Source organism: Bos javanicus, chromosome 18 (genome assembly GCF_032452875.1).
Source record: "Bos javanicus breed banteng chromosome 18, ARS-OSU_banteng_1.0, whole genome shotgun sequence".
Taxonomy (NCBI): Eukaryota; Metazoa; Chordata; class Mammalia; order Artiodactyla; family Bovidae; genus Bos; species Bos javanicus.
Window position 1 is genome coordinate 55,171,578 of NC_083885.1, and position 18,101 is coordinate 55,189,678.

Here is an 18,101-nt window from a genome sequence, read left to right on the forward strand (position 1 = left end):
CACCTCTCCTTTCTTTTTCTCCTTAATTAGGGTTGCCAGATTTAGCCAAAAAATAAAATACAAGACACCAAGTTCAGCTGTATTTCCAGATCAACAATAAATAATTTTTCAGTTTAAGTATGTCCTGTGCAATACTTAAGGATTGTATTTACATGGACATAATTCTACTTTAAAAAGAACAATCTCTCATAGCTTATCTGAAATTCAAATTTAACTGGGTTTAGAGGGTAGAAGAGTGTCCCCTAAAAATTCCTGTCCCCTGGGAACCTCAGAATATGACCTCATTTGGAAAAGGGTCTTTTAGGTATAATTAAGGTATCAAAGTGAGACCATATTGGATTAGGGTGGGCCCTAAAAGCCTTTGACTGTGTGGATCACAATAAACTGTGGAAAATTCTGAAAGAGATGGGAATACCAGACCACCTGACCTGCCTCTTGAGAAACCTATATGCAGGTCAGGAAGCAACAGTTAGAACTGGACATGGAACAACAGACTGGTTCCAAATAGGAAAAGGAGGACGTCAAGGCTGTATATTGTCACCCTGCTTATTTAACTTCTATGCAGAGCACATCATGAGAAACGCTGGACTGGAAGAAGCACAAGCTGGAATCAAGATTGCTGGGAGAAATATCAATAACCTCAGATATGCAGATGACACCACCCTTATGGCAGAAAGTGAAGAGGAACTAAAAAGCCTCTTGATGAAAGTGAAAGAGGAGAGTGAAAAAGTTGGCTTAAAGCTCAACATTCAGAAAAAGAAGATCATGGCATCTGGTCCCATCACTTCATGGGAAATAGATGGGGAAACAGTGGAAAGTGCCAGACTTTATTTTTTTGGGCTCCAAAATCACTGCAGATGGTGATTGCAGCCACGAAATTAAAAGACACTTACTCCTTGGAAGGAAAGTTATGACCAACCTAGATGGCATATTCAAAAGCAGAGACATTACTTTGCCAACAAAGGTTTGTCTAGTCAAGGCTATGGTTTTTCCTGTGGTCATGTATGGATGTGAGAGTCGGACTGTGAAGAAGGCTGAACGCCGAAGAATTGATGCTTTTGAACTGTGGTGTTGGAGAAGACTCTTGAGAGTCCCTTGGACTGCAAGGAGATCCAACCAGTCCATTCTGAAGGAGATCAGCCCTGGGATTTCTTCGGAAGGAATGATGCTAAAGCTGAAACTCCGGTACTTTGGCCACCTCTTGCGAAGAGTTGACTCATTGGAGAAGACTCTGATGCTGAGAGGGATTGGGGGCAGGAGGAGAAGGGGACGACAGAGGATGAGATGGCTGGATGGCATCACTGACTCGATGAACACGAGTCTGGGTGAACTCCGGGAGTTGGTGATGGACAGGGAGGCCTGGCGTGCTGCGATTCATGGGGTTGCAAAAAGTCAGACACGACTGAGCGACTGAACTGAACTGAAATCCAATGAGAGTGTCCTTATAAGAGACAGAAAAGGACTCACAAAGAAGAAAGTGATGTGAAGATGAAGACAGAGATTAAAGTGATGTGTCCACAAGCCACGGACTGCCGGAAGCTTGGAGAAAAGCATAGGATGGGTCCCTTCCTCTGAGGCTCCAGAAGAAACTAACCCTGCCAGCACTTTGATTTTGGACTTCCAGCTTCCTGAACTCTCAAAGAAGAGATCTCTTGTTTTAAGCCGTCCAGTGGATGCTCATTTGGTATGGCAGAATTAGGAAATGAATAAGCTGGGCGTCCTGTACTTTATCCGGCACTCTCTCTGTGGTACTTAGTACTTCTTAACATATTTTACTTCTTTACCTTGTGGAAGGTCAGTCTCTCTCCCTGGCACGTGATGCCATGAGGCAGATACACAGGCGCACCACTGAGGCCGGGGGCCTGGAACCTTCCAGGACACAGTAGGTGCTCAGTAAACATGCACTGAGTGAATCCAATGAATGAATGCACAAGGGAAAGGAGGCCCAGAGAGAGGGCACCTGCCAAGGTCGCCCTCACTCCTAGTGAACGACAAAGCTGGCGTCTGAACTGGGGCTCTTCTTGTTCTTTGCCTGCTCCAAACTGCTTCCTCAAGGGTCTTAGGTCATCAGCAAATGGTAACCCAGTGTGTCTCACTCACCTCTGATGTTTCTACCTACCCTCTCAGGGTCTCCATTTAAAACCTGCTGCCTTGGGACTTCCCTGGTGGTTCAATGGTTAAGACTCTGCCTTGCAATGCAGGGGATGTGGGTTTGATCCCTGGTCCAGAAACTAACCCATATGCCACAGAGCAACTAAGCCCATGAGACAAAACTAGAGTGCCTCAACGAAAGATCTCGAGTGCCAGTTAAGACCCAATGCAGCCAAACAAATAAATAATAATAAAATAAAATATGCTGCCTCAGTGAGAATGTGTGTCTTTGCTGCATATTCTATGTTTCAATATGGTTAAACATTTGCATAACATTTAAAAATAACTTTTTAAAGAAAAAGAATCCTGTCTCCAGAGGCCAGAGATGCCCCAGAGAAAAGCTTGGAGGCCAGCAGACAGGAGCACAAATCTTGGCTCTGCCACTTGGGACCTGCCTCATCTTGGGCTCAATGGGGCCCTCTTGGAGCTTTGGTTTCTTCTTTTGCCAATGGGGCTGCTGGCAGCTACTTGGTGCTGCAAGGAATTGATAAGCCTGATGCAGAGGGGCCAGAGCTGCTACTCACCAAAGCAAGGAGGGGAGCTATGGGGGGCAGGGGCAGTAAAGGGTTAATTCCGCAGGCCTGAGTTGTCCAAACCTTGCACATTCCAAAGATCTGGTCCTTGAAGGGCTCCTGGGAGAGAATCTTGAAGCATTCACTCCCCAGGGCTCAGTTAATGTCCCCGGTGGTCATGCAGGTTGTACTGTCTAGATCCTCCCAGGACTGTTTCTTAGCCCAGTCTCCTTCCTTGACTTCCAGACTATGGGCATTGAGTCCATCTCTCCACCCAGCTGTCCAAGAGGCAGCTCAAATTTCTAAGTCTAAACTGAGCTCTCAGTCTTCACTGCAGACCTGTCTCTGCTCTGCTTTCCACATCTCAGTAAGTGGCAGCCGTATCCTTCAGGAGGTGCGGGCATGAACTGCTGGAGGCCCCCTGACTTCTTTCTCTCCTTCAAGGTCCCGCCCACTCAGCCAAATGCTGATGCCTTCCAACCATTACCAGTGCCTGACCACTTTTCACCACTTCCACTGCTATTACTCTTGTCTGAGCTGCCATTATCTCTTACCTGGACAAACATAACAGACTCTTTAATGTATCTCCCTGCCTCTGATGGTCTGTTCCCTGCTGAGCAGCCAGAAGAATCCTATTAACACCCGAATCTGTTCATGACCCGCCTCTGCTCTGAACCCTCCTGTGGCGGCTCCCAGCTCGCTTACATAAAAGCCACGTCTCCAGCACAACCCACAAGGCCAGGCACAGTGTCCCCTCACTCCCTCTCTGCTGTCACCTCCTGCCCTCTTTACCTCCAGCCAGTAGTTCTACTGCCATTCCCCCAACACTCCAGGCCCTTACACCTCAGGGCCTTTGCAATTGCTTTTCTCTTGAAAAAGAACGTTTTCTCAACGTTTTTTCCTTGAAAAAGAGGACATTTCTACCTGAAATGTCCATCCCCAGACACCCATCGAGTTGACTGCCTCAGTTCACCCAGGTATTAGTTTATCTGTCACCTCCTCAGAGAAGCCTTCCTTGACCACCCTGTCTAAATCAGGCCCTTTTCTCATCGCTTTCCATCCCACCTTCAATGGCACTTACCACTCCTGGGTGTCATATTTTACATTTTTTGTTTTCAATTTGGCCACACTACATGCTGAAGAGCCGACTCATTGGAAAAGACCCTGATGCTGGGAAAGATTCAGGGCAAGAGGAGAAGGGGGCGACAGAGGATGAGAAGGTTGGATGGCATCACCAACTCAATGGACATGAGTTGGAGCATGTTTGAGCACCAGGGAAACAGTGAAGGACAGGGAAGCCTGGCGTGCTGCAGTCCATGGCGTGGCAAAGAGTCAGACACAACCAAGTGACTGAACAACACGGCATGTGGGATCTTAGTTCCCTGACTAGAAATTGAACCCGCAGCCCCGGCATTGGAAGCTCAGAGTCTTAACCACTGGACCACCAGGCAAGTCCCTTATTTATTCATTTATCATCTTCCCACCTGGAATATCAGCTCCAGAGGGCGTGGCTTCATCTGTCCTGTTCACTGCTGCATCCCTGATGCTTAGAAGAGGGCTGGACTCCAAGTAAGCACTCAGAGAATTTTTGCTGAATGAACAGATAAGCAAACAAGGACAACAGGGCCACAGGGTCCTGGTTCTCACCTGCAGCTGGGTCAGGACGTGATGGTAGTGGAACAAGGTACAAAAGTCCACGTGGGCTGTGAACTCCTCCAAGGCAGCCTTCTCCGCAGGAGTGGAATGGAACTCCTATTACCTCCGGAAGCAAAACATCTCTTTAGGCCTCTCTCTCCTTCCTCATGGTGGGGTGGAGGGGTGGGGGTGGGGGGTTGGGATTCTTTCCTGGGCAACCCAGACAGACAATCAGAGCTCTGGGCTCTTTAAAATTTTGTGGGTTTTTTTGGGGGGGTGGGGAGGGGGAGAGAACTGATAAATTTCACTGAAAGAAACTGAGGTAGCCCTGAAGAGTGAAAAACAGATGGCTTAAAGAGCTAGGGTTTCAAGTTACCACTCTGATACTTACTGGCCAGCAGTCACACAATGCTTATTTGTGTGCCAGGAACTGTTTGCTGGCATGATCTCATCCTCCAGAGGACACAAGAAGGCTGATGGAATTATAACCCTCATTGTTCAGAGGGGACACCTAGGTTTAGGAAAGTCACTTTCTGAGGGCCACACTGTCCATAAAAGAGAAGCTGAGACTCTAGACCAGGCCTGGTCCAGAGCACACAGATTTACCCACTATTTTAGCATTTCTACCTCAGTGCCCTGGGTGAATGCCATCCCCTCTCTGAGTCTGTTTCCTTTGGCAACAGAGGATCACACCCTCTTTCTGAAAAAATCGATAGTGACAATTTGATGTGATTACATGTGTCCATATATCTAAATGTGTGTTTGTGTGTGTATATATATACTTCTGTATATGGATAAAGCCCAGCATAGAACTTAGGCCATACAGAGGCATTTCAGTTCAGTTCAGTCGCTCAGTTGTGTCCAACTCTGTGACCCTATGAACCAAAGCATGCCAGGCCTCCCTGTCCATCACCAACTCCCAGAGTTTACCCAAACTCATGTCCATTGAGTCGGTGATGTCATCAAGTAATAATTATTAAATGAAGGAATGATGATAAAAAATAATCACAAGTATGAAGGTGACAGTGGGGTAAGAACTTAAGCTCTTAGGGTCGAGCAAGTATCTACTTGTCTCACCTAATCCCCACCCTGCTCTATAGTCAGTACACTTTGGTTCAAATCTGAGTCACTAGTCATGACCTTAGGTGAGTCACTGCCCTTCTGCTTTAGTTATCTCCTTTGTAAAGAGGGAATGATGGTGGTACCTCTTACTGGGTTGTTCATTATTCAATTATATGCGGAAAATGCTTAGCACGGTGCCATATAATAAGAGCTCAGTGTAATATGATTATTGTTTCATTGGTACAATAATTATTATTAGGGAGTAGTCCTTGTAATGACGAAGATGAAGATCATACCCGTTTTGTAGAGGGTAAAACCACCCAAGTGTGAGTGCTTGTTCAAGCCCCCAGAACGAGCTAGAGTCTGGAATCGCTGCTTCATCTACATCTCGGCAGTCAGTCCCCAGCATTCCCACTCACTCCTCGCTCACCTGGGCCTATAAAGGGTAAGTGAAGTGAAGTCGCTCAGTCGTGTCCAATTCTCTGCAACCCCATGGACTGTAGCCTACCAGGCTCCTCTGTCCATGGGATTTTCCAGGCAATAGTACTGGAGTGGATTGCCATTTCCTTCTCCAGGGGATCTTCCCGAACCAGGGATCGAACCCAGGTCTCCCGCACTGTAGACAGACGCTTTACCGTCTGCGCCACCAGGGAAGTCCCATAAAGGGTAAAGGAACTACAATTCCCAGGGGGCGCCAAGGGCATTCTTCTATAGCTTGAAGGGCTGTACCGCCGCGAGGCCTGCCGGGATTCGTAGTCCCCAGGCTCTCGGACCCGGGACGGGCGGTACCTGTATCAGGAGGCGGAGCAGCTGCTCTTTGGAGAACGGGATGTGCCGTTCGCGGTATTGCTGGGCCCAGTCGCGGGGCTCCGTGGGGTTCCACATCTTGCGGTACTCCCCCATCTTGGCCTCCAGCGATGACAGGGCCCGGGAGTGACCGAGAAACGAGGGCAACAGAGGCCATACTCGGACAATGGATCCCCAGACCCCTCGGGTCACATGCAGCATGGCTAGACCCTTTCCTCGCAGCCTAAACGAGGGAAATGGGAAGAGGTCAAAAGTCATCTGGGGGAAAGGTGCCCCCTCCACCTCCGCCTCCCAACTTCCAGGGGCCGTTTCTACCCCAGGCAGCGGGTTAGAGCCCATCCGCCCGCCTCGTAGGCCCTCCTGTCCATCCCCTCCCACACTATTCAGTTGGCCTGAGTCCCAGGCAAGAGTTTTGGGGGAGCGTTTTGCGGGCCCAGAAGCCCTGTGGTGACAAAACCTCTGCGGGGTCTAGGCGTCAGGTGAATCTTTATAGGATATGCTCGGAAAGCTGCATGAGTCTGCAGGGCCGCCCACCCCCGGCCATGCAATCTTTCACCCTTTCCCTCACCTTTAGGCAACGCTCGACTGTCATTGAGCCTCCTGCGCATGTGCAAAACGGCGCCCTGGGCCTCCGAGGTTCGGCTTCAAGCCGCGGTAGGACGCATGCGCAATGCCTGGGTCATCGAACGGAGTCCATTTTCTTCTACTGCCCAGTCGCGACTACGCATGCTCAGTCTGCCTGGCTTGCTTCATGCGCTTTGCTTGGACTCGGCGCATGCGTTACAGAAGTATCTCCTTGTCCACAAGCTTCAAAGAGGAACAGGCGGGGCGGGCGCGAGACTCCGGGGGCTACTGGGACTGGAGCAGGGATTCCCGTGCGCAGCCCGCCAACGGCGGGCCGCCCAACGTCTGCTGAAGCCACGCCCCCGCTCGTGTCAACTCAAGAATAGGCGGGGGGATGGGGCGGGGCTTCAGTGTAGCCAATCAGCTGTGGAGGAACGAAAAGGCGGGAAAAAGAGGAAGAAAAAGAAGGCTGAGGTGGTGCCGGGGACCAGGCAGGGAGGGTGGGCGGAAGGAAGATCCGGCCTGCAGGTGACGTAAACCCGGCCTCCAGAGTAAGGCTGACCCTTTATCAGGCAGCATCACCCCGAACCCTCACCACCCCCATTCCACGCCTTAAAGGAAGAACCCGGATTCTCTGAAGGTAGCTTAGCGCCAGGGGCTCGGTCTCCTTATTATGAGGGGACAGATGAGTTCGGAGACCATGTTCCCCACACATCTGAGGTCCAAACTTGAGGAGATGCACTTTTATGAAGATGGAGCTGAATTCTAAGGGAAGGTCCTGATTCTAAGGCAATCACCCCATCACCAGGACAGCCTAAAATCTACCCTGAGGAGCCTGGGGTCTCTGCTCTGCGTGCTGTTGCCCCCAAATCTGAAAGAGGTCCTCGTTTTCAGACCTCCCAGGTGTTCTGACCGCCATTCTAGCACCCCTCATCCCTCAAAAATCCCATTAACACAGTCCTTAAAATGGGCACTCTGGCTCCTGTGTCAGAGACATCACCCCAATATCCTACCCTCTCCTTTCTCCTTCTCCCTGGCCCAAGATCTCCTCACCCTGCCCCTCCACTTCTGGGATTCTGGAAGCCCCCTCACCCTACATCCTCCTCAGCCTACATTCCTAGTTCCTAGGCTCCTCAGCAGCCCCCCTCACCCTGTACCCCACTTTGGAATTATCTGAAGCCCCCTCAGCCTGCACCCCAACTCATAGGACCATCGAGCCACCCTTTCACCCTGCGCCCCCACCTGGAGGTGGGGCTTCCTAACAGCTCTTTCATCCCATGCACCAATTCTAAGAACCCTGCAGACCCCTCACCCCATATAACCCTGTCCTTGGACCTCAAGAACCCTCTGTCATCCCCTGCCCCCTTCTCCTGGGACCCTTGGCAGACCCCTCATCCCACAGAACCCCATCCTGGTACCCTCCCCAATACTCTTCCATCCCATACCCCCTCCTCCTGGGACCCCTGGCAGCCCCTTTACCCTGCACCTTGGATTCTAACCACCCCCCACCACTCCTGTTGTCTTGCAACAGCCGAGCCCCAGCGTGGGCCTGGAACCTGCAGACGGCAGCGCCCAGCCGGCAGAACCCAGCATCCCTGCTCTGGCTTCCCAGAGCCCGAGCAGCAGAGCAGCCGCCATGCACATCCCGGAGAGCCTCCAGGACCTGGCCGACAGTGAAGCCGTGCAGTTTCTCAAGAGGCCAAAGGCGATCACACGGATCTTTGCAGGGGTGAGGCCCTTCTGTGGGCCAGCTGCCCTGTGGGTGACATGAAATAGGGCTTCTCAGCTCTCAGACCCAGTGCACAGGGTGGTGGGAGGAAAGGAAGGGCCAGCTTGGGGGAACAAAGCCAAAAGGAACTTGTAAATGAAGTCACCCTCTACTGAGCATCTTAACTATAGGCCCTGCAGTATTCTGAGCACTTATCAACTCTCCTGGGAAGAAAGAACCCCGCAAAGTGGGTGCTCAGGAGCCCCACTTTTGAGAGAAGAAAACTGAGGATCAGAGAAAGTTAAATAATTTTTTGAAGGCTGTGCTGTCCAGGGGGGTAACCATAAGCCACATGTGGCTATTCTAATCTAAATTAATGAAAATAAAATATTCAGGGACTTCCCTGACAGTCCAGTGGTTAAGGCTCCGTGCTTCCAGTGCAGGAGGCCAGAGTTCGTTCCCTGGTCTAGGAACTAACATCCCACAATCTGCATGGTGCAGCCAGAAAAAAAATTTTTTAATTCCCCAGTCACAGTGGCCACATTTCAGGTGCCCAATAGCCACACATGACTGGCAGCTCTCATATTGGACAGTGAGGATCTAGAACATTTCCATCATGGCAGAAAGTTCCAATGGACAGTGTTGGCTAAGGTCACACAGTAAGAGGCAGGGACTCAAACTGGGGTCTGTGAGAATACAGCCCATTCATTTTCCACCTCTCAGACCTAGGATGCCAGGGGGGGTGGGTGGTCTCTGTGTGCCAGGCACGGTGCCAAGCAAGGACTTTACCTGCATTTGTTTCATCATTACCACATTCCCAAAGAGTCCAGACACCTGGGGGCAAATCCTCATTGAGCCCCTGACTTTGCTGTGTGACCTTGACCTGCTCACTGCCCTTCTCTGGACCTCAGTGCTTGAGGAGTTAGAGCTGTGACTCTGGGCTTTACACTGTGTAGCCTCCACGGTGCTCCTTTGGCAGAGTTGGGAACTGAGGCCCAGGGAGATGATGAGACTTGATCTGGGTCAGGGGGAATATCTGGAATTGAACCCAGGGTCCTATTCCAGAAGGATCGATCAGGCCTGGCTGAGGATCCTAGTTTGGCCACATGATGTCCACATAGAGCAACATCCTCCCCTGCTTGCCTGGCTCAGTCCTGGCGTGATTATCAGCAGCACCTCCTTTAAGTCTCAAAAGTGCCCTGTTTTATTTGATAACTTGCCTGGTCACGCTAGGGCTATGTGACCTTGAACCAGAAACTTGATTTCTCTGAACCTCCAGACCCTCGTGTGTCTAGTCCTTCCTGCTCATCAGGAAAGACTATGTCCAAATGAAATCAATGCCTCTCAGCCTGTCACCATGGGCCTGGCAAGTAGTCATCATTCCTTCAATAGCAATGATTACTGGGACCAACTTGTGATCAAGCAGAGAGATGGGTTGGGGGAGGCATAGGGTGGTGGGGACTCATCTCCATCGTCGTCGCCCCAGGGAAGCGGGGAAAACGCCTTCCACATCCCAGTTCCCAGTCCCTTGGTGGTGTCAGCATTTCCGCTCCTCACCATGACCCTATGACGTGGGCATTGCGACGCCTGCTGGACCCAAGAGGAAACCAAGGCTCACAGAGGTTGAATGACTTGCCCAAGGACATCACCCAGCTGGCGGGCAAGTCCCAAGGATGCACAGGTTTCCAGTCTTCAGAAGGAAGGGCGGGAGGTGAGGGAGAAGGAGGCCCAGCTGGTGTGGACTGGTGTGGGGAAGGGCTGGGGGGAAGGGCCGCCAACTTTGCCAGACTCTTCAGTCACGGACTTTGCCTGCCGCCTCCCTCCTCCCGCCTGCCGCCCTCTCCTCCTTCCCCCCCTGGCCTGGCTCCTCAGTAGGGAGTCTCTGGGCAGCTGGTGCTCTCGTCCTTCTCACGGCCGCCCGCCAGCTGGTGCCTTAACTGATGAGTCTTTGCTCCCTCCCTGGGGAAAGGCCAGGAAGGGTGTGGAAGGAGGTCAGACTCAGGCTTCAGAGGATTGAAGTCCCTCCAGCCCAGCCAAGCCCCCTTCTTGTGTGTCCAAAAGCAGCCCAAGGATTTAGGGGGGTCAGCAGACAGACAGCCCACAGACCTGGAAGTCAGGGGGGCTGGATTCCAATCCCATCTCTCCACGACTAACCTTGAGAGGACATGTCTCCTCTCTGGCCAGTCATGAGAATTACCTTCAGAGCCAGGCCCCCACCTCTTTGGGGCACAGGACAGACAGGGAAACTGAGATGCCAAGCAGTGAGCAGTTGGCCCAGGTCCACCCAGTGGGTGGGGTCAGACACGTCTGGCTCTTTCCACTGCGCCATCAAGGCTTCTATTTATCACCTGTGAAACAGCAATGAATTATTATTGTAACCTCGAACATGCAGGACTGGAGCAAGGCTGCAGGGAGGTGGCGCAGGTAAAATGTATCTGGGCTCAAAAATGATCAATGAGCCTTCCTGTCCTTGACCTGGCTCTGTCTCAGACCAGCAGGGCAAGACGCTCCCCTCCTGCAGACTCAGTGCTGCAGCCCCGAAGCGGAGTGGATGTGAATACCCTCCCTTAGAGCTAAAGTGCTGGACAAAAGGAGGGACTAGTCACTATTATTGGGCTTTCCTGGTGGCTCAGCGGCAAAGAACCCACCTGCCAATGCAGGAGTCTCAGGTTCAAGCCTTGGGTCGGGAAGATTCTCCAGAGGAGGAAATGGCAGCCCACTCCAATATTCTTGCCAGGGGAATCCCATGGACAGAGGAGCCTGGTGGGCCAAAGATTCGGACACGACACAGCAGCAACAACAACAACAAAGTCATTATTATTATTTTGTTTGTTCTTATTCAGAGAAGGCAAGTAAGACAAAGGAGAGAGGCGGATGGACAGAGGCTGAGGAGTTTAGGGTCAGTCCTTGCCTCCCTGCTCCTACTCGAAAGGGCAGAGCAAGAGCCAAAAAGAAGGGCCAGTCATTCACTCTTCCAACACGTGTGCAGAGGTCCAGCCTGGCACTGGGTCCTGGGTGCAGACAGAAGGGTCCCACGTGCAACCTGTCCAGGAGTTCAAATTCTAATGAACTTCCTTCCCCTTGTCTCCTCCCTCCCTCCCATCCCCAGGCACCACCACATCCAATCAGTCACCAAGTCTAATGTCAAGTCCTAAATCTCACTGGATTCCCAGGAGCCCCTTCCCATCCATCATGACCCTGGAGTTTGCCTTGAACCCCTAGATCTAACCCTGGCCATCCTCTGCTCAGAGCCCTGCCATGCATAAAATTAAGCCTAAGTGAGAAATTTAATTTTTCCCATGGTTCCCAAGTCCAGTCCCCTCCGTCTGGTGTTCAAGGCCTCTGAGGGTCTGGCCTCCCTGCCCGCACTTCCAGCCTCACTTCATACCAGATCCCTCAGCTAAGATTTCTCTCCAACCCCTGCAGGAGCTTCACTCAGCAGCAGCTGGCTTTTGCACACATGGATCGGCCTGCCTGGAATGCCCTTCCTCCTGTCTGCCTGCAAAACTCCTCAGTTTTTTCTTTTTAATTCTTACTGGAGTGTGGTTGATTACAGTTGATATTATGCTAGTTTCAGGAATCAGTATACTGAATCTGTATAACGCGATTCGGTTATACATACATACATATCCACCCTTTTTTTAGATTATTTTCCCATATAGGCCATTAGAGTATTGAGTAGCGTTCCCCATATTATACAGTAGGTCCTTTGTTTTGTTGTTTGGTTGCTAAGTCGTATCTGATTATTTGCAACCCCATGGACTGTAGCCTGCCAGACTCCTCTGTCCATGGGATTTCCCAGGCAAGAATACCAGAGTAGGTTGCCATTTCCTCTTTCAGGGGACCTTCCCGACCCAGGAATAGAACCTGGGTCTCCTGCTTTGGCCGGCAGATTCTTTACCACTGAGCCACCCTGTTGTTCAGTCACTATGTCGTGTCAGACTCTTTGCAACCCCATGGACTGCAGCACGCCAGGCTTCCCTGTCCTTCACCATCTCCCTTACTTGTGAGCAACCTTACTTGTGATCTATTTTATATATAGTAGTGTGTACATGTCAATCCCAGGCCCCAATTTATCCCTCCCCCAAAACTTATTAGTTAAGGTACTGTTCAGATCAAGCCTTACTTCCTCCTAAATCCAGCCCCCTGGGTTCAGTTTCTGCTCAAATCTTGACTCCCTCCACAACTGCAGGCCCCAGCTTCCTCCCCAGCCTCCCAGCCTCCTGGCCTCCAGTCTCACCGGCTTGAGTCCATCTCTGCATGGCCCCAGAGGGGCCTTCACACACCTGGAGCCGACCCTGCCCCGCCCCTGCTCTCAGCCCCCTCCCTGGCTCCCTCCCAACCCCCAGAGATCATCCCACTCCATAGTTTTCTTCACCCTGCCTGTTCTTATAGGCCTCACCGAATCCAGAAAGCACCCCCTGGACCAGCTCCCACCCCCCAACACATACACAACGGTTCCTTCCATACCTGGTGTCACCCCTGCCAGGCTGTGTTGTGACCGTCAGGGACAAGCCACCGGGGCTTCAAATTGTCCCTGAATCACAGTGATAGGAACCGCTGCCCTCCAGGCATCTGGTCCAGGCAGATACATTAATAGCAGGAGTTAGGGCAGATTTAGGGTTTCCCTACTGGCTCAGATGGTAAATAATCCTCCTGCAATGCAGGAGACCTGGGTTCGATCTCTGGGTTGGGAAGATCCCCTGGAGAAGGAAATGGCAACCTACGCCATCATTCTTGCCTGGAAAATCCCATGAACAGAGGAGCCTGGTGGGCTACAGTCCATGAGTTCGCAAAGAGTTGGACACAACTGATCGACTATGCACAGCATGTACGTGCGCAAAGCGGATTCAAGAGCCAGACCGCTTGGGTTCAGATCCAGGCGCTGCCCCCTCACAGCTGATGGGCTCTGTGCCATTCACCACCTTCTTTGTGCCTCAGCTCCACTATCTAAAAGAGAGAGAGAGACTTTTGGCAGCACCCACATCCTAGGGTGGCTGTAAGGATGGCACGGGTTGGTGAAGTACACTGGTGGTTTCATCGATGAACATGGTAGAAGCCAGCAGTAGAGGCAGACGGTGCTACCCCGGTGTGCTGAGCGGCGACAGGGCCAGCCTATCAGCGAGACTGCGTTTGCTTGTTTTTTTTGGCCACGCCGGGTGGCACTAGTTCCCTGACCAGGGAAGTCCCAAGGCTGTATTTGCTTTACTTATTTTTTAAGTTTTTTAAATTTGATTTGATTTATTTACGTATTTGTTTTCAGCTGCCCTGGGTCTTCGTTGCTGCATGCAGGCTTTCTCTAGTTGCGACGAGCGAGGGGCTACTCACTAGTTGTGGAGCGTGGGCTTCTCATTGCAGTGGGTTTCCTTGTTGCAGAGCACGGGCTCTTCAGCACCCGGGTTCAGTGGTTGCGGTGCATGGGCTTAGTTGCTCTGTGGCATGTGGGACTGAACCTGTGTCCCCCACGTTGGCAGGCGGATTCTTAATCACTGGACCACCAGGGAAATCCCTGTATTTGCTTAAAAAAAAAAAAAAAAAAGCCTGGAGATTTCCATGGTGACCTAGTAGTTACAATTTGGTGCTGTCACTGCCGTGGTTCGATGCCTGGTCAGAGAACTGACATCCTATAAGCTGTGTGGCATCGCCAAAATAGTTTTTTGTTTTTTAAAGAATCTTGGAGCAAAAGGTGAATGTTTGTCAGGTTCTCACTGTTGGTTACATTTCCTCTGTTCTTTTCTGTGTCTTTGGAATATTTCACAAGTTCCTTTTTGAAAATGGAGAGGAATTAGCTGAGCGGGGAGGGAGGAGGAAGAAGTGGCAGGCAGAGGGAAGGGCTGAGAGGCAGATGGGATCAACAGGATGGCAGAGACTCATTGCTCACTCTTCCTGTGTCCCGGGCGATGTGCTAATAAGCATTTCCTGTTGGGTCTGGCGGCGGGTACCTGTTTGTGGCGTGGAAGGCAAGAGTGAGTGAGGAGAGGTGAAGGGCTGGGGAGGGCAGGCAGCGCTGGGAGCCAGGATGGGCAGTGTGGAAGGTTCCCTGGAGAGCTGACTGGGGAGACTTGGAGCCAGGGAGGCCGGCAAGAGGCTGGGGCAGGGCCCCAGCAGGCGGGATGAGGCCCGAGCCAGGATGGAGGCTCGGAGGACGTGACCGGGAAAGAGGGCTTGGAACCACCGGGAGAGTGGACAGCAGACCCCTCCCCCCGACTCAGTGATGGGGATGAGGGATGAGGACGGGATTTGGGAAGACATGGAGCTCCATTCCGGCTCTGGGAAACCCCCCTCGCACCCACAGGTCTTCTCCCTGATCGTGTTCTCCTCCCTGCTGACCGACGGCTACCAGAACAAGACCGACAACTCGGAGCTGCACTGTGTCCTCAACAGCAACAGCACAGCCTGCAGCTTCGCTGTGGGGGCCGGCCTGCTGGCCTTCCTCAGCTCGCTGGCCTTCCTGGCCCTGGATGCCCACGAGGTCCGCCTCGCCAGCACCCGCTTCAAGACGGCCTTCCAGCTCCTGGACCTCATCCTGGCCGGTGGGTGAGCCCCGGCACTGCCCGCCCCGAGCTCTCAGCCCCCACCACCAGGCTCCCCTGGGCCCCCAGGATGCCACCTCAGAGCGTCCTCCGCCCGTGACCCAGAGCTTCATCCCTCGCTTCTCGAAGCTCTTCTGCACCCGCTGTTTGAGGGAATCATTGCCCATCCCTCAGACTTGGTGCAAAGGTCGCCTCTTCTGACCCTCAGGGTAACTCTAGAAGCCTCTCTTCTGCCCAGCTTTCTCCAGGCATTCACCTCCCTTCTTCACAGCCTTTCTTGAAAAGCCACCAGTGGTGGGAGGCAGGGTGCAGAGCGCAGCACCAGGCAGAGCAGGGTTTGAAATCTCACCTCTGGCGCAGCCTCGATGTGCAGCTCTCCTCCCCTCTCTGAGCTTCCATGGAAGCTGGGATGGGAACCCCCACTGCCTGGTGGTCCAGTGTTTAAGACTGTTCTTCCACTGCAGAAGGCACTGGCTCAGTCCCTGGTCAGGGAAGTTCCACGTGCCTTGTGGTTATGGCCAAAAACCAAAACCAAAACAAAAAACCACCTCCAGGGTTTTTCTGAGGATGAAAGGCGAGAAAGGACACCTGTAGTAATGCTGACACTTCCCGGGCATGCCCCACGTGTCATGGCACCGTGTCAAGGGCGCCCCACGCCCCGTCTCCTTTCTTCCTTAGAACCCCTGAGGGGGGAAGGCCTGTTCAGATTCCCATTTCATAGAGGAGGAAACTGAGGCTTAAGGAGGTTGTGTAATCAGACCCCGAGTGGCAGATCCAGGCTTCCAAGCCAAGCCTAGCCTCCTAACCAATGCCGAGCACCTTAGACAGAGCCTGGCACACAGCGCCCGACACTTGCTTGTTCCTTTTTCTCATGCCCCAGGCTCCTTCCTCTCCTCTTCCACACCTGCCCAGTTCCAGAGACTCAGGGCTGGGTGGGCCCCTAGAGATCACTGAGTCCAGCAACATCCAAAAGAAGGTTCTGTGAGGGCGGAGCTGTTCTGTGCCTGGGCTTCCCAGTGCGGGAGCCACGGGCCATGCATGGCCGCTGAGCACTCAAAGTTTGGCCAGTGCCATCGAGGGGTGGAAATATTTTTTAAATTTTTTCCTTATCTATTTATTTTTGGCTGCCTGGGTCTTCATTGATGCACTCAGGCTTTCTCTAGTTGCAGCAAGCGGGGCTACTCTCTAGTTGCAGTGCACAGGCTTATCGCAGTGGCTTCTCTTGTTGAGGAGCACGGGCCCTAGGGCGTGTGGGCTTCAGAAGTTGTGATCCACAGCCTTAGTTGCTCCAAGGCATGTGGGTTCCTCCTGGACCAAAGATTGAACTTGTGTTCCCGGCATTGGCCGGCTTAGTCTTAACCACTGGACCACTAGGGAAGTCCCGAAATTTTTTTTGTAAGTCTATTTTAATGGACTGAAATTTTTAATTGATTGAAATGGAAAAAGTCACAGGTGGCTGCCGACCCCCACAGCAGATATAGCAGCCCACTCCAGGTGGTTCTTTAAAGAGGGCTGGGAGGGAGAGGCCACAGTGGAGACCTCAGCCCCCCACACCGCCCCTCTTCTCTCCCTCGACCCCCCAGTCATCTGGGCAGGCGTCTGGGCTGTGGGATTCTGCTTCCTGGCCAACCAGTGGCACCGTTCGCCGCCCAGATACTTCCTCCTAGGGAGCAACAGCGCCAAGGCCGCCATCACCTTCTCTTTCTTCTCCATCCTCGTCTGGGTGAGGAGGACCCCCGTCCCACCCCTACTCCCCCAGCAGGGCAGGGCGGGACGGTGTGGGTTAACAGGGCAAGAACCTACCTGCTCTCAAAGCTCACCCAGGCCTCCGCAAGCCCCTTCTGTGTCTTGGGCAAATGGGGAAGAAGGCCCCCCACCTTCTTCCCGGCAGACAAAGCCCAGCTTCAGGGAGTGCTGCCCGCGGCCCCCTCCCCAGCCCGCCCCAGCCAGTCTCCAGCTCACCCTCCTCTGCCCGCAGATATTCCAGGCCTACCTGGCCTTCCAGGAGCTCCGAAATGATGCCCCGGTCCCCTACAAGCGCTCCCTGGATGAGGGCGGCGTGGTCCTGACCTCCCTCTCCCCGCCGTCCGCTGCCAGCCCGGTCAACACGCCCACCACCGGCCCCCACGGCCCGAGCTACGCCAGCTCCTCCCTGTCCCCCTATCTGAGCACCCCGAAGGCCCCCCGCCTCGCCATGATGCCCGACAACTAGAGAGCCTCCTCTACACCAATAAAGACAGAATCCTCCCTCCAGAAGGGTTTCGGAAAACAGCCCTTTTCCTCTCACGTCTGTTCCTCTCCGGTCCCTCGGGCGGCCAGGGGTCTCCTTGAGAGGAGGGTGTCTCTGCGGCAGGTCCCATTTCCATCCCACCTCCCGGACTCTCCATCCGAGTGTCACTTTTTTTTTTAAGTTTTTTTTGTATTTGTTTGCTCCAGGTCTTAGTTGTGACATGTGAGATCTTTAGTTGCGCGTGGGAGCTCTGAGTTTTGGTGTGTGAGATCTAGTTCCCTGACTTGGGAACGAACCCAGGCTCCCGGTGCCGGGAGCGTGGAGTCTTAGCCATTGGCCCCCCAGGGAAGTCCCTTGGGTGCCCTCTTGACAGCTACGGACGGTGATGGGAGGGAAAGGAAACCCTTCTTTTGGGCCTGCGCACAGTGAGCCCTTTACCGCTCGCACTGGCCACGGGAGGGAGGCAGGAGGTGCCCCGCTGTCCAGCCGAGGAAGCTCAAGTTCACAGACAAGATGCTTCCACCGCTGGAGAGGGCGCCAAGGAGAACCAGGGCGAACACTCAGGCCCCCCCCCAAGCTGTCCAGCGAGGGCCCACACTCTTTAACTCACCCCAGTGACAAGATACCCAACTCCTCAGCTCAAAACCATGCTGAGTGAGGACTAAAGGATGACAAGTCCCTGACCTACATCAGAGGAGATACTCGTCTTCAAATATTTGAAAGCTTGTTTGGGGAGAAAGGAAGGAATCCTCTAGAACCCCAAAGCTGCTCAGGGTCTTGTGCTCGGGTCACAAGACTCAGCAGGTGACTCCAGTGGGTAAAGCACCCATGAAGGGAGTGGTGGGGGCCAGGAAGGGGCAGCCTTCACTCAGCACCCAGCGTTCAGCACAGTGGCCCAG

At 52.9% G+C, this 18,101-nt stretch overlaps 2 protein-coding genes across 7 annotated transcripts in view; one reads left to right on the plus strand and one right to left on the minus strand.

The window, feature by feature from the left end:
* Window positions 1-6,824, minus strand: part of TMEM143 (transmembrane protein 143) — a 20,302-nt gene extending 13,478 nt beyond the window's left edge. For 2 of the 3 annotated variants that reach the window (XM_061388896.1, XM_061388895.1), the window contains exons 1-3: window positions 6,736-6,824; window positions 6,150-6,390; window positions 4,311-4,415 (exon numbers count right to left, since the gene is read on the minus strand). In XM_061388896.1, coding sequence (XP_061244880.1) covers window positions 4,311-4,415; window positions 6,150-6,368 — 324 coding nt within the window. In that variant the 5' untranslated portion in view covers window positions 6,369-6,390; window positions 6,736-6,824. Of the gene's footprint in view, window positions 1-4,310; window positions 4,416-6,149; window positions 6,391-6,735 lie in introns of those variants that run through there. The other variant, XM_061388897.1, reaches the window with a different exon arrangement.
* On the plus strand, window positions 6,774-17,243 carry SYNGR4 (synaptogyrin 4). 4 transcript variants are annotated; one of them, XM_061388905.1, is made up of 5 exons: window positions 6,774-7,259; window positions 8,263-8,460; window positions 14,735-14,972; window positions 16,556-16,695; window positions 16,951-17,243. In XM_061388905.1, the coding sequence occupies exons 1-5, from the start codon at window positions 6,774-6,776 to the stop codon at window positions 17,182-17,184; spliced, it is 1,296 nt and encodes a 431-aa protein (XP_061244889.1). In that variant the 3' UTR covers window positions 17,185-17,243. The 4 variants fall into 4 exon arrangements, with proteins under 4 accessions (XP_061244889.1, XP_061244893.1, XP_061244890.1 ...); XM_061388909.1 differs by having other exon boundaries at window positions 7,193-7,282; XM_061388906.1 differs by lacking the exon at window positions 6,774-7,259 and adding an exon at window positions 7,282-7,371.
* The last annotated feature ends 858 nt before the right edge of the window (window positions 17,244-18,101 follow it).

Excerpts from the sequence above, each read along its gene's own strand:
- SYNGR4 (XM_061388905.1), top strand. The coding sequence starts at position 6,774 with ATGTGCAAAACGGCGCCCTGGGCCTCCGAGGTTCGGCTTCAAGCCGCG. Across the intron at positions 7,260-8,262 it reads AAGGAAGATCCGGCCTGCAG|CCGAGCCCCAGCGTGGGCCT; the intron begins GTGACGTAAACC and ends GTCTTGCAACAG. Across the intron at positions 8,461-14,734 it reads TCACACGGATCTTTGCAGGG|GTCTTCTCCCTGATCGTGTT; the intron begins GTGAGGCCCTTC and ends TCGCACCCACAG.